This window comes from Dermacentor variabilis, chromosome 10 (genome assembly GCF_050947875.1).
Source record: "Dermacentor variabilis isolate Ectoservices chromosome 10, ASM5094787v1, whole genome shotgun sequence".
Lineage (NCBI taxonomy): Eukaryota > Metazoa > Arthropoda > Arachnida > Ixodida > Ixodidae > Dermacentor > Dermacentor variabilis.
The window spans coordinates 23,526,797-23,541,645 of NC_134577.1; the positions used below are offsets into that span (position 1 = coordinate 23,526,797).

Here is a 14,849-nt window from a genome sequence, read left to right on the forward strand (position 1 = left end):
GCGGAGCGTGTGCCACTGTTTAACGTCTGGCCATATACGAACGACGTCGCGGTTAATGGTCTCCGATCACGCGACTCTCAGTGTCCCGGAGGAGCCATTGACGGCTCGAGTCGGCAGGTGCAGTCGAGGCGATGAGCCACGCTCGCAGAGCGGGAGCCTCGTACAGGAAGAGCACTTCCACGTTCGGCAAGCCGACCAGGGTGTTCCTCAAAGTCAGTCCGAGTCTGTGAGTTGAGCTTGACACGTTTGCCAAGCGGACGTTATTGAGAAATGATTGAACTGTTGTGGCATTTGAGATGTTAGTTCAGCAGAAATGCATTCTAGAAGGTAATCGGCGTTTTTTTTTTTTTTAATGCACGTCTAGTCATGAACGTCCTTAGAGATGTCTTACAGCTTACGTCTTCGTGACATCCAGCGTAAGTTATGAAAAGAACTCGTATGGCATACGTTTGCCCGTGACAACTCAGAAACTTATGATTCAAAGAGTAATTGTTATGGGATCAAGCGTAGTCAAACAAAGGATGTCGCTGGAGCCACCGTTTCGACACTGGGACTTGTCCTTTTTATGCTAGTCGCCCTCGTAAGACACGTCCTCTTGTCAAAATGGTGGGTCCGGAGAGGTCCTTTGTTCGGTCACTGCTGCTTTTCCTGCGATCCTCTGGGCTGTTCGACAGAGCAATTCACGTTTCTCAAAAATACACGTCCAGACATAAACGTTTCTATGTCGTCTCACAGCTCACGTCTTTTCGACGACTTTCGTAACCATAACGCTGCTGCAGGGTAGCTAGCGTCTATTCGTTACAGACAGTGTTTTCGAGCAAACGCGTAACGTCTGAAATGCGGGCTTAGGCAACGCGAGCCCACGTATGACGAACGTCGTGCAATGCTTGGCAGGTTGACGTATTAACACTGTCATGTAAAGCACTCCTCTGCTAAATAGCAGTGAAGCTGGTTAGCAGTGAAGGACACGTTTAAGAGTGTCCCGCTTGTGCACGGTCACATGTGACAAGATATCCCAAGCGAGATTTCAATTTGGACCCCGTTGCGTCCCTGTACACGTGCGGTTCGACTCGAGTGAGTAGAGTGGTTGTTAAGGGTGAAAGTATTAAGCCTCCACTCTGGAGCAATCCGTCCCACAGACGAGCTCCAAAACGTTTCCCTCGGTTTATTGTTATTTCCTTATCTCCTACCCGCTCCACTTCTCCCTCTTGTTGACCAGGCACTTTGGAAAAAATCAATCAACGAAACGCCGACGTGCTTTGAAGCACGTTTGGAGGCCGGATGTCACAAAACTGTTCCTATACGTGTACGTGTATGTATCGCTTCCAGACAGTACACGACCCTTGTGTAGCCTATAGCTTCAATACCGCGACAGCGACATCTGCACCAAATTATTTAAAAACCTAATTATTCAGCTAAATGTACATTGTTATTTGCCGTGAAATTAGTGTCCACATTGTCAAGTAATTCAAAAAATTGTTCCTATCAGTGTATGCGCATGCATCCCTTCCTGGCAGTACACGACATTTCTCCACGATACCGCAACTGCGACATTTGCCCCCAAAATAACTAACCTCATTATATTCAGCTAAATGTACATAACATTTTTTATGAATTTATATTACGCACCTTGTCAGGTAATTCACTAGAACACGCAGAATTGTTAACTACCACACCTAATTAATATTTATTTAAATAGGTTTTGGGAGACAGAAAAATACTAGTGGCATATGTGTTTGTGGTTTTGTCAGTGTTTAATCTGTCGCGAGAATTCGCAGGCCAATGTAATTGGGACACAGGTATTCTCCCACACACACACACAAAAAAAAATACTTCAGGCAACTCTGGCGCTCCGATTTTTGATATATCATGATAATGATACTGCATTGATTTGTCTTGTGTATAGTGTATACCCCCCCCCCCCCCCTCCCCCAAGCAGGCCGGCGTCACACGGATTTAAAGCCATGTCTGGCTGAAATGTACGACAGCCGCGTCGACCACTTAAAGGAAAATATTAAGTCGAGCTAGATCCACATACTGTTCACTTAAAGGAAAATATTAAGTCGAACAAGATCCATATACTATTCGCCTAGAAGCCTATCATCGTTTTTTGTGTGCAACTATATAATTTTGTTGCATAGAAAATCACCGCCAAAGATCTCGCCGCTGTTTCCTCAATTCGAACTCTCCGCGGCAAAACGGACGCGCTGACGCGTTCTCCACGTGACCTCCCCACATATGACGCTCTCTGCGAATCAGCCAGTGCCGACGTCACATATGAGAGATACCACTGTCCACAACAGGTGGCGCTACTTTGATCTTTCCATTTTATCGCCTACAGAAGCCCCGCGTCCTCGCTACGAATGACGAATTCGTTATTACAGAAGCCTAATATCTTTCTATCTCGATCGAGATAACATTCACCTCTAGTGTCCCTTTAAGGAAAGCGTGTGTTCATATGCCTTCCGTTTCTGCCTAAGAATGTATAGTTCCGATTTGAGAGCCCAACTTTGACGCAGGTCTCTCGCTGACTTCGGGCGCCTCTAAACGCGCTGTTGCGGTGCAGGTTGACCGACTTACCGCAAGCGATCAAGGCAGCCGAGTCGGGCAGCAGCGCCGTCCCAGAACGCGATCTGCAGCCGCAGCGAGCAAGATCTGCCACGTCGTCTCCAGAAGGTGACGCCATGCCTCAGGTGCGATCACACCCCAAGGAGGGCTCGCTGGTCAATGCACCGCAGCGCCCCATGCACTACCCGGAGTCGTCTGCTACCACCGACCTGTCGGACCTGGTGTGAGTTGGACGTGTCGTCTGTTCTCTGTGCCGGATAATTTAGAATCAGAATTCACAATCAGAATTGTAACATACAACATGCAGACGATGGGTCCCGTTGTCAACGACTGTAACCAATTTTGAGAGGGTGTCGCCGTAACGGGACCTTCGACTTCGAACATTCCTTTATGGCAGACCTCGTTTTCGGCCTATAGCCGGTTCATACTTGAAGGAATAACAGCAGCGCTAATACAAGAGACGCAATGAGTTGGAGTTTATTTGTACGACATATAAATGCAGTTGCCGAGAGGCTTGACATAAAGGCCAGAGTACTTGCATTTCCAAAAGTAAAAAAAAGAATAATTACACTTAATTATCGACATTAACGTTCTTCACGTTCGACTTGCGACATTTCTTGTGTCAGCTAGTCGTCTTAACGCTGCGGTTATCCCTTTAAATTTCTTCATGGGGCAATTAAATAGGTACATCAGAGAGACATCGAATAACAACAATAAAATCAGTTAGTGGAAAGGCCAAGAACAAATGTAAATCGGTCGCTGCCCGGTCGTTCTCTTGTTGACATTCATGATTATATTGCGCTTAGTGTTACACTGACGAACGTAAAGGACAGGACGCGGACGTACGTAGCACAAGTACATAGTTGGGCTACGTACGTCCGCGTCCTGTCTTTTACGTTCGTCAGTAATGTAATGTGATCATGAACCAGTAATGTCAGTAATCATTCGTCAGTAATGTAATGAATCATGTAATCACGAATGTCCACCAACTAGCCCCGTTCTTTGCTTTACTCTTGTTAACCACAAGGTCCAAGGACGGACTCCTGGCAGCGGTGGTCACATTCTTCGTGGAACTTGTGTCGGTGGAATGAAATTCGCTCGCTCAATAGTTTTCTGCGCTGCTAACCCTTTGCGCGACCCGACGTAGCAGCATAGAGGATGGCAAAGCGAGCCGGGGCTGGCCAAGGCGGGCGCCAAGAAACGTCACGATTTTCTGCTCACGCGAAACTACCTTTTGCGTCATCAAATCACAACACAGACACCTCCTGGGAAACGAAATCAAAACTGGTTCGTAGCGAAGCTACTATAGCAAATTATTTAGAGGGCTTGTAAGTTTTCTCAAAGTCTAGGTCTTCAACTTAACGCAAACAAATTACCAGTCGAACATACCATGTTAGTATCCCTTTAAACCCCGTCGATCGCGAACCCATGACGTCTATTCACCCCCCCCCCCCCTTAAAAAGATGTTCTTTTTCTCTTTCAGACACAGGCACTTTAATTGCCCCTGTCACCCGCACGCCCATCTGCGCTTTCGTTATGGGCAAAAGAGCGTCCGCGTTCCTTGCCTACATTGAGTATGCTTACAAATAATCCACACGTTTGTAAACAAACAGGCATAGCGCAAGTAAAACGAGCAGACAAGTACGTTGACACTGCTCTTTTCACTCGCTATTCATCCCTTTGAAAAATAACGCTTGACAAGCAGCTAATTAAAACTCACATACATATAATGTAATTTTACCTTCAGAGAAACTTCACGCCGTTAACAGCCAGTCATTTTCTTTCTTATATTTTTTTTTTTAAATCCGCGCGGATTGTGATTGCAGCTCTGCAGCATATCTTCGCGTGACGTCACGTCTTTCGTGGAATGCGCCGCGGTAACACCCCCTCCGCGTTGACCACTTCTCTTGTACGCAGTGACCCCGTCGGTCTCTGTCCGCACCCGCTAAACACATCGCCGCTCGCAGGGGTCGTAACACGCGTCCCTCCACCCCCGAGCGGCACGGCGAAACGCTCGTGTCACGTGACGGCATATGCCAGGGAACAAATTCGTTTCACAGTTCTCTCACGCGCGCGCCCCAAAGGTTATACGCTCTCGAAACGTGCGCGGAGAAAACGCGAAAAAAGAAGAAATGCGACCGGAAAGGCAAACGAAAAGAAACTCAATGAATGAATGAAAGAGAACGAAAGAAAGAAAGAAAGAAAGAAAGAGACAGGAAATGAAAGAGATCTGATGATATATACGCCGCACATTGCGGTATGCGTGCATGAAGACGTGTGCCTGGCTGGCTGGCTGGCTTCGTCACGCCTTTGCGTGATTCGTCGAGCGTTCCTTTTTCTGGCAGGAATCGAAACGGAGAGAGAGAGAGAGAGAGAGAGAGAGAGAGAGAGAGAGAGAGAGAGAGAGCCGAGGTCTCCTTTATGTCGGTGCTGTGCGCGACCACAAAAGGGCATCGAGCCAAGGTGGTGGCAACGTGCAGTACATCACACGTACGCCGCGTTATGTTCCGGGTTGGAGTCGTCATTGCGCGTCATGAAGTTGCGCCACAGTTTTTTTAACCAGTTTTTAACGACGCTCAATTGTGGGCATGCATGAGGGCACTCGAGCTACTTTGCGTGTATTCGCGGGCTTCTTTCACGCTCGAAAAAAAAAAAAAACACTTTTGCGTAGCACGTTTTGAGCAACAGAAAGCTGTATCGGGAGTTTTTCGTGTCGCCTTACAATTTTCTCATTGAAACTTTTCCTCTATGATATTCTAGAAGTCGGTTAATTAAGACTAATGATGTAGTTGGGCGGAATGAAAAAAAGAAGTAGTTCGAGTATCTCCAAGCGACGGTAAACAACATCACGTCTGTTCTGTCCAGCTACGTGGCATTTGCATATTTCTTTAAAGTGCGGCTAAAGTTAGCTGAGACACCCTGTACACACAGGAGGCATGTGAAAGCCGTGTCGCGACGCCATAGGCGAAGACTGAACGCCCTTTCTGCTTCATCAGCTATCTGAGGGCTAACAAATATTACGGTGAGAAAAGTGAGCCCAAACTTCTTTTTTTTTTCATCACATATATTCGTATGTGGTGCATTACTAATTGTTAAGCCTTTCAATTAAATTCGGTCTAGCTGGCGCTTACCAAGTTTCGAGTATAAAACTGCGCAATGTTGACAATGCGTTGACAACGTTCACAAAGCGGGAGATAGAAGCGACACACCGAGATCGTCCCCCTCTTTTCTGTTTCTCGCACTGTCGACGTTGCATTGCACAATTTCACTTGAAGCTTCGTTATCGGTATACCCGTGTGCGAAAGAGAGACATAAAAATAAAACAGTGTGATAGATACAACACGAAAGGTACAAATATTAAATGCACGCAAAATAGTAAGAACAATAATAATGTGTTTGTTAAACCTTCTCTTTTTCCCTCCCCCTCTTTCTTGCAATCTATACCATCTCTGTTGTGCCGTTCATTTCTATTTAATTTAGCTAATTGTAGCGAAAAAAAGCTTTAAATTTGATGGGTTTTCTGCACCTGCCCCTGACTTCACAACTCAAAATGCGAAGGTCTCATCTTGTAGGTGTTGGCCTGGATACTCATCTTTTAATAACTAACGATAACATTTACCGTTATTAACTCGTTGTTACTAACAGTTCCACATGTGAAACTGGCACAGAAGTGCATTGGTGCATAGTAATACATTTGTTTATTGCTTCACTCTTGCTTGCCTCGCACGACAGCAGAAAGGAGCGACCTACCGGCAGGTACCGTAACCTTCGATGATAAACACAATGTTGTTGGCTTGCACTGTCTAATAAGGTTCGTTTAGTATGTTATTTGTGTGTGTGTGTTCCACTTACAACTTTGTACCCTAATGACTTTCACTGGAAAACCAAATTAATTGAACTAGAATTAACTACGCTCTGTGACCACCTAATAACTCGGCACGCAAACTCCGCCCACGACACGATGGTGCATCTACACATGATCGTTAAATATATATATATATATATATATATATATATATATATATATATATATATATATATATATATGTATATATGTATGTATAGTGAACTTATATAACTGTATATCTGTATAACTGAACTGTATATAGTAACAGTGAAATCTTCTTTGCTGCAATTTCTTGCAGTTACGCTGCTGATGAGTCGGAAACACGCTTCGTGCGCTTCAGGTGGCTTTTCAAAGTTGACGTTCCCATTGTATATGATATCAGTGGCCTTCCAGTATGATGGTTAGTAGTGTTCCACTTCAGCCAAACATGCATACCCGCCGGGTAAAAAACCAAATGGCAGAAATTTCCATACCGCCAGGCCTCTCAAGAGTCTGAGGCCCGCAAATGGAGCCTCGATGGCTGCGGTGACAGTCAACTAGCAGAGCAACAAAAAGGTGGCACGGCTTTGTCTAGCAGCACGATGGCAACGCTGATTTAAACACGCACGTCATTGGTGGCTATGGACCCACCACACTGCAATCGTTTAGAGATTCTCAAAAGAAAATACGTAGATTTGTTTACCGACAGACAGTGTCCGTGCACAGTCCCTATGCAGAGTTCGTTACTATGAATGTTCGAAGTCGGTCTCTCTTTCCGAATTCAAGGGTATTCATGGATTCCAGGTGTACGGACTCTCTCTCTTTCTCTACATATATATATATATATATATATATATATATATATATCGGTATTATCTTCTCCTTGAGTGATTTACCAATGTCCATCGCCGTATACCCTTGAACAAGGCAGCTGTTGCAAATTCTGTCATATTGATTCCTTGCCAGCTCCGTGCATCCATACGCAAGTGCTGGGCATAGCCCAGAAAATGCGGTATGCGCAATACCTTGATTGCCGCACGGCGACCGGCCGACATAAGGAAATTTACAGCGAGCGGTACTCGCAGCTCGTGCATTGCACAACACGCAAAATGCCCGCGTCAGGCCGGTGGCATCTTTCCCCCCTGTTGCTCGCCTGTCGTGGGCGATAGCCACGTTTTCCGATGGAGGAGCAGCCTCCGGCAAGTTTTGTCGGCGTTGCGAAAGCGTAGTTATATATATTGCACTGGCGGAAGCGAAAGCGTCGACGGCGCCCTCTGTAGCACTTCGTGCGACAGGGAACTGGCGTGCGATGAAATCGGATGGCGATGACGGATCTGTCACCGTCTTGGCTAAGTGTAGTGGGAATAGTGTGATTTATCAATACGTGAAGCCATTTGCAACTGACGGTGATGACTGTAGCAAGAGGTAATGCGAACGTCGCCGTCAAGGTTTAGGCTATGGAAAGAATCGAGTAACAGGAACATCAGGAGGGGCGAAGTCTTACTTCGCAATATAGGCAATCACAGATGTACGCAAGCGAGATATATAGCCGCTCGCACAATTGCCAGCCGCGGCGAAATGATTTGAATTACTCGGTGAATGTTATTCCCGTCGTATCAAATCGCGTGTTTTCAGTTCACGTGGGATAGCAGGATCGAGGCCTGCTAACGGGGGCGGTGACATGCCATGCGATGCTCATCAGGAAGCCAACACATATCTACTGTGTTATTTCAACAACAGTTATTACAACGACACGAAACGCGCGGGAGTGTGTTGTAAAACAAACGAGTATTGACGCAGATAAGCTCTAGCAGACGACGAACGCGAGAGCGATCGCCCGGCAGCTGCCAAGCGCTACTTTTGGCGCTACTTGTACGCAGGCTATAGATCTTTTCTCAGAACTGAACCGGTGCTTCATTTAGCCGGTTTTAGGCGTGTTCCGTCCGCCGCCGCTGCCAAGAATGCAAATAATACGGACGGGCGCCTCGCGAGGAAGTAGGGGAAGAGCACGATCCGTGACTACATCATCGCGGAACGTCACGCCACGCGCATGACGTCACGAGGGAAATCCCTTTCGTCTGCCGCACCCCGGCCGTAAAGCCCCTACATCCAACCCAGCCGCTACCGTGAGAACCCAGAGAGGTGCCCCTCGCTTCTTCGAATTCCGGAGGACGTTACCTCTGTCCACTGTTCTCGAAAGTTTTGGACGGCACGCCAACCTCCAAAGCGACCGCCCGGGAACAAGAAAGATAGCCGCGGTCTCTGTTTTTGTGTATTTCCTAATACGCGCGATAATATAGAGTGACACACTTCACCTCGTCAGCTGTCTCTTGTCCTTCGTTAGTAAGCAGCGCCGAAGTACCGGTGCAGGTATCGGTGGCAGAAAGAGACTGATTCCCTGAAACCGAGCGAAAGGCATTGTGTTACCTGTGAGTGTGGCTGTTCGGCCTACGCGAACGCTAAAACTAACACACTCCCTTACAATTTTGCAGCCAGAGCCGTCGAGCTTAAGTGAAAGACCAAGCGCTAGAACTGATTTCCGCGCTAGTCAATAGGCCTGGTCATCTTCAAAGCACTTTCATCGCAAACATCTTCGTTTCTAAGACGCCGCGCTACAGTCAAACAACGGATACGTAACATCACGTTCACGTACGACGTTCGCGACACCAAAACCAGAGCAACCAGCCGCACGGTCGAAAAAAGCGCGCATCGCGCGCCCTAACGCTGCGCCTCCTACCAAATCTAATATGAAACGCGATCAAAAATGGGGGGCGGGTGAGAGACGCCGCGCTGAATCGGGTCGCATTATGGTCACCTGTTACAGAATTCACTCATTCGCTTTCTCAAAATTATATGAACTCGATATAAATTTAGCTCCCGCCGAATGTTGCACGTAGCGGGAACCTTCTCGAAAGCGAAGCTGCATGGCGAAGCTGCATGACGAAGCTGTCAAAAAGAAAGAAAGAAAGCCGCCCCACGCACGCGCCGACGCGCGGCTTGAGCAGGCAGTCGCTCTCCGCCTGTCACGTGACGCGCGCCGATTCCCTCCTCCCGCCAACCAACGGGGCGACACAAAAAGTACAAAAACGGAAGGACGCGCTCCCGCCGTCGCAGACTGCTCTCTCCTTTCAGATCAGTGTAGCGGTTTTCGCCTGTGTCTCCGTGGATTACCCTTTATTTCTCTTCTCTGCACGTCTGACCCTAAATAACGTGAGTAATCGTCGCACACTTTCGCTGGAGCTCGTTTCGCGTGCCCCAAGCTTGCGTAGCGGGCGGTTTTTGGCCGGAAAAACGCGCCGTTCTGCCTGATCCCCATTCATCCGGCCGGCTTGGTGTTGGCGGCCAGGCTTGAGGGGAACCCATTGTGCCTTTGTATCCTCGACGTTCGTCTCGCTCGAGCTTCTGGTGACTGGGAACGAATTGCCAGTCTACTCATTGTGATCGGCAGTGCGGCGCGGTAGTTTTCTATCAGTCCACAAGTATTCCGAATATGCGAATCCAATACCATACGATAGAATTTCCGCATCGCTTTTCTACCTATTGTACTACGCCGCCCGCATGTTGCCGGCAGCTTGCATGTAGTACGTCATTGTGCGAAGAAAGATGTCATTCCTGCTGCTTTATCGCGTCACGCTATAGCGTTTGTTAACCGGAAAAAATACACGCTACACCGGTGTCCTATGATTCGTTCATGCCGGCATGCTCGTTGCGGCGATCAATGAATGTGCCGGCATGTCCGGCGTGGCACGCATCGCATTGTTCAAGGTCGTCTTTGCCTGCCTTGTCGCCGGAATCAAATTAGGTGCCGCTCGCGTTTTGTCATGACCTTCTTTATTCTTTTTAAATTTCACTTAGCTTGACAACGCGCGCCCGGCGTTCCGTATCTCGTTAGGCAACTTTCTTCGTCGATTGCAGCAGCTCCTTCTTTCACCATAGCTGTGTCCCCGTATCGTTTATCTCTCATCACTCCCCGTATGTGCGTGAGCTGTTTCGGTTACGCCCCCCCCCCCCCCCACACACACACACTTTTTTTTTTTTGTTCCTGTTTGAATCCGCGCCGCACCTGCGTCTGTACGCCTGCTACACTTCGCGGCAGTGCTTTTGCTACTCAGACCGCACCTGTATCCTGTGTCGCTCTGAACGCCGACCTTTTCGCCCTACCTTTGATTTCTTTGCAAATCCAGAGAAATGAGCCTTCCACAGCTGACCAAGCCCGCCCCGGACTTCTGCGGTACCGCTGTGATCGACGGCGAGTTCAAGGAAATCAAGCTATCGGACTACAAGGACAAGTACCTGATCCTCTTCTTCTACCCACTTGACTTGTAAGTATAATAGGGCATGCACCATGCCACCGCTTGTTGACGCCTGTATTTTCATGGGCTCTCCCTCACTGACATCGCGATCGCGTTGCGCGCGTTCGGCTCAAAATCCTCACCCAGACATTTGTATATTCTACCCCTCCCCCTTCAGCACCTTCGTCTGCCCCACGGAGATCATCGCCTTCAGCGACCGAGCGGATGAGTTCCGCAAGATCGGCTGCGAAGTAGTTGCCTGCTCCACCGACAGCCACTTCTGCCATCTTGCATGGTAATGTGCCCGACGTTCGCAATCGCTAAATTCGCGCATCGGAAGCCTTCCGTTACCCTGATCAGACGCATGGAAAATGTGTCGGTGCCTATTTGTGCTCACAACTTTCTCCCTGCAGGATCAACACACCCCGCAAGCAGGGCGGTCTTGGCGAGATGAAGATCCCACTTCTGGCTGACAAGACCAGCAAAATCGCAAGAGCCTATGGTGTCCTGAAGGAAGATGATGGTGTTCCCTTCCGGTTAGCTAGTCTCCTTACATTTACGATGACAATCGCTTATCTGCATACACTGACCAAAAGCATGACCTCTCTTCAATTTCAGCGGCCTTTTCATCATTGACAATAAGGGCCTTCTGCGCCAGATCACAATGAATGACCTCCCTGTCGGCCGCTCTGTTGATGAAACTCTCCGGCTTGTCCAAGCCTTCCAGTACACCGACAAGTATGGAGAAGGTATACAGACCACATTGAATAGATTGCAACCTGTGCTTAATAAGATGCTCGTAATTGGTAGCCATTTGAAACATTGGTTCCCATCTGGCCACTTTTCGGCGGCTACTTGATCGGTGAAAAAGCTTTGCTGTAGAACTTCATGGACCTAAGTGTTCAGTCCTTGGACATGATGTGCTTGTCATTACTGTGCAGTTTGCCCCGCCAACTGGAAGCCTGGAGGTGACACCATGAAGCCCGACCCCAAGGGCAGCAAGGCCTACTTTGCAAAAAGTGACCACTGAGTACCCTATTCCACAGCTTCAAGCCAAGCCCACTGTTGTTCCACTCCATGTCCATGCATGACACTGTGCTTCATGTAAAGTATTAAAGTAACATTTTTCACATTTCCCTGTTTCTGTCTGTGGCTTCACTCCTGCTTCTGTCACTACTTTCAGGAGTGACTCGTACATGCGTATTGCTATTAAGCATGCATATGTACATTGCAGTTGTGCTCGACTTCCACGTGGGTAAAGTCCTTTGGATACCTTGACTTCTAAGACTGGACAGTTAGACGTACATGTAATATGACCCGACATTCAGACTATTAGCTGCATCCTTCGCACGAATAGGATGGCCTGTGCCAAACAGAGAACCACTGACTTCGTATAGCAACTATAGTTCCAGATGGAGGCAGTGGTTCCCTGTGGTTCCCTTGCATCTCTACAGTGGATATTTCGTTGTTGCATGCACAGTCTCAGGTATATAAAATCTTGCCTCGTGCGTCCCTGTGGCTCTCGGAAATAGAAATACATCAATTCATATATTTTAATAGAAAAGCTACTAGCGGTGACTCGACTCTATTGGTATTGAAGCTTGTGTAGCAGTTGTAGAACACGACGCAATGCATATTCTGTCGTCAGTTATGGCTGCCACAGTAAGCAATATGTTTCGCTGTAGCTGTTCTAGGGACCTTTGGGGCTTGTCCTACATTAATCGTCCGTCACCTGTCTCGCCCTTAAACGCTGCCAGCCCGGTACTTCCAAGTCGCCAAACATTCTCGACAGGAAAGTCGCGAGCGCCGAGTTATATAGAGTGGAAACGCAAGCAAGGCAGATGATTACTGTGGATCACATATACACCCCAAAGGGTGCAACTGTTGAAAGAGTGCACTGTTGATATCTAGCCTCCTGCCCGGGGTCGCAATCCTGAACGATCACTCGCTTACCCTTTTCGCTATCGCATCGAGCGCGAAATTGAACATTAAGCGCGTCGTTACAAAATATGGCCTCCAGTTTTTTAGCTCGCTACGCCCATACGCTTTTATGCGCCAACCCTATGCACTGATTTGTGAAATTTATCGCACTCTAGTGCGATAAATTCTAGTGACTGTAGAAAGCAGGAATTAGATTTAGGACCAGACATTTTCTTACGAAAAATGGGCGAAATTCGTTGTTCGCAAATTAACTGTGCATCGAAAACTGATGTCGCAGATCTGTTAACTGCAATTTCTAGCTTACATGAATTTGTAACACAATTTACAAGACAAAATTCCTAATTACGTCCGCTTTGATCGTATGTATTAGATGCAGTTTACAGAATCGATATCTTTAATTATAGTACACTTCAGTTTCGAAATATTTGATTTTTTTTCTAACTAGCCTAAAAATATTGCTTGCGACAGTCACAAGATGTAAAGTCTTTTAAAGTAGCAAACCTCGTCAACTTCGACGAGGTACTTGCTGTTGCCGAGAGAAAAGATTTCTCCGTTACCATGCTAGAATGCCCCGAGCTAAATACAGCTCCCTAAACTCGTCGCCGCAGAAAAGTGTCGGAGAATAACGCCATCACGTGTTGCTTCAACCCTCCTCGGATTCGCGCGCAAGCGCTCAAAGAACAGCACGGATCCATTTGCCCCCCCCCCCCCCCCTTTTTTTTTTCTTGCGATGTTAGTAGACCAAGTCCCGTGAGACAAAACATACACCTGGACGTTGTTTTCCTCAGCGGTAGCCATACGGCATGGCAATAGTACTACATACGAGGCTCCTCTTACCGTTCGAAGGCCGCTGTCTGCAAGACTCCGGGACTACAGCCGTACACTCGTCCGTTGCCTCGCGATGCCTCTCGACGTGTAGGCGTGTGCCTACACCTCGCCTCAACCGGCGAGAGTCGTCGGGATTGGCACTTCGAACACACGGCAAAATTTTGCACTACGGAACGGTCCTACCTGCCTCCAATTTGCCGCGACCAACGCAGGCTTCCGCGTCGGATCTCTGCTTCGCAATCGCACTACGATCCCATAGTTCCTCGCGCGAAGAACAGCCTTCAGCACGACGCCGCCAGACTGGGCACCAAGTGTTCTCCAATCGGAAAGATTGGAGAACGAGGGGGATATTCAGACATTTGGAGCACACCTTATCTGCGGGAACCATACTTCTTTTCTTGCCCTGTTGGTTTAGCTTTCTCCTCGCGGCAAGACACGGGCAAGTTCTATATGATTATCCGCAGGTTTCGCCCTCAGTACAAATTGCTATCGCGGCTTGAGGCCTGCCCAGCAGCTTTCCATTTTGACCAATTCAATTTCCAGCAGAACGCGTGCGTTGTCTGCGGCACAGGATCATCGCACAACTTTCAAGCAATTGTTCTCGTGCGGAGCGTACGGAAACCCCCCCCCCCCCCCCCCCCCCCCTCGGTATTGAATTTCATTAAGTACTCGCTGACAAAGCATTTTAGATAGCAAACATTTTGCGATTGACAGAGCCCAACGGCGCTCCACCAAATCTACTTACCATTGATGCAAATAGCTGGTGCAGACTATTTACCTGGTTTTTCAGCAAAGGATAATTTTTTCAAAAACACTGCAGCAGAAATGTCACTCAGTTTCAGCTCTGAATCCTATAAAAATTTGCATAATAACCAGAACAATGATTACACTAGAATATATTTCATTGATTGGAAATGAGCAAGGATTATTGCAAGATGACTCAGTGATAAACAGCTAGTAGTCAAACAAGGGATCCAGAGTTGTCCCGTGTCTGAACATTACATAATCGGGGCAGAATTTTTCAGATTGACACCACATTGCTGTGATGCAAATCCGAAATCTTATAAAATGCAATGGTGTTCCATGCACCACTTTTCAATTAAAGCTTCTCCATGCACTGCGAGTCAAACTTGCGTGAAACACTTAGGTATTATGTGACAGATTCTGACAAGGAATATATTGAAATTGGCAAGTCTTGGGATTCCTAACAAGTAGAGCCTTGCCTAGCCAAGCTTGGAGCACTTATTGATTATTGACAATTGTTATGCAATTTATGATCATCACTAATTGTTATATGCTGCACTGTTCTTTAAAGGTGTTGCTGATACATTGTATTCAGGCCACAGCCATGGCTCTAAGACTACACTACAGAGATGCAGACAGACTCAAGAACG

At 47.5% G+C, this 14,849-nt stretch overlaps 2 protein-coding genes and 1 long non-coding RNA gene across 9 annotated transcripts in view; 2 read left to right on the forward strand and 1 right to left on the reverse strand.

Annotated features, from left to right (window-relative positions):
- LOC142560130 (uncharacterized) overlaps nucleotides 1-2,655 on the forward strand; it is a 29,793-nt gene extending 27,138 nt beyond the window's left edge. The window contains exon 3 of the long non-coding RNA XR_012823307.1: nucleotides 2,567-2,655. This is a non-coding gene — a long non-coding RNA (uncharacterized LOC142560130). The remainder of the gene's footprint in view (nucleotides 1-2,566) is intronic.
- Nucleotides 1-13,707, reverse strand: part of LOC142560127 (DNA primase large subunit-like) — a 74,727-nt gene extending 61,020 nt beyond the window's left edge. For 4 of the 7 annotated variants that reach the window (XM_075671968.1, XM_075671967.1, XM_075671965.1 and 1 more), the window contains exons 1-2: nucleotides 8,710-8,798; nucleotides 2,581-2,816 (exon numbers count right to left, since the gene is read on the reverse strand). Coding sequence is in view for 4 of the 7 variants with exons in the window: in XM_075671965.1 (XP_075528080.1) it covers nucleotides 2,581-2,686 (106 nt within the window). In the remaining 3 variants the exon portion in view is untranslated. Of the gene's footprint in view, nucleotides 1-2,580; nucleotides 2,817-8,709; nucleotides 8,829-13,464 lie in introns of those variants that run through there. The other 3 variants (XM_075671962.1, XM_075671969.1, XM_075671966.1) reach the window with 3 other exon arrangements.
- Nucleotides 9,447-11,818, forward strand: Prx2 (Peroxiredoxin 2). The gene is made up of 6 exons (XM_075671971.1): nucleotides 9,447-9,604; nucleotides 10,579-10,716; nucleotides 10,865-10,981; nucleotides 11,100-11,222; nucleotides 11,305-11,435; nucleotides 11,628-11,818. Exons 2-6 carry the CDS (start codon nucleotides 10,583-10,585, stop codon nucleotides 11,714-11,716), a joined length of 594 nt encoding a protein of 197 aa, XP_075528086.1. The 5' UTR covers nucleotides 9,447-9,604; nucleotides 10,579-10,582; the 3' UTR covers nucleotides 11,717-11,818.
- Nucleotides 13,708-14,849: the final 1,142 nt, after the last annotated feature.

Coding starts and splice junctions, on each gene's coding strand:
- Prx2 (XM_075671971.1), top strand. CDS start 10,583: ATGAGCCTTCCACAGCTGACCAAGCCCGCCCCGGACTTCTGCGGTACC. Junction 11,223..11,304: donor GATGATGGTGTTCCCTTCCG/GTTAGCTAGTCT, acceptor CTTCAATTTCAG/CGGCCTTTTCATCATTGACA. Junction 11,436..11,627: donor CACCGACAAGTATGGAGAAG/GTATACAGACCA, acceptor ATTACTGTGCAG/TTTGCCCCGCCAACTGGAAG.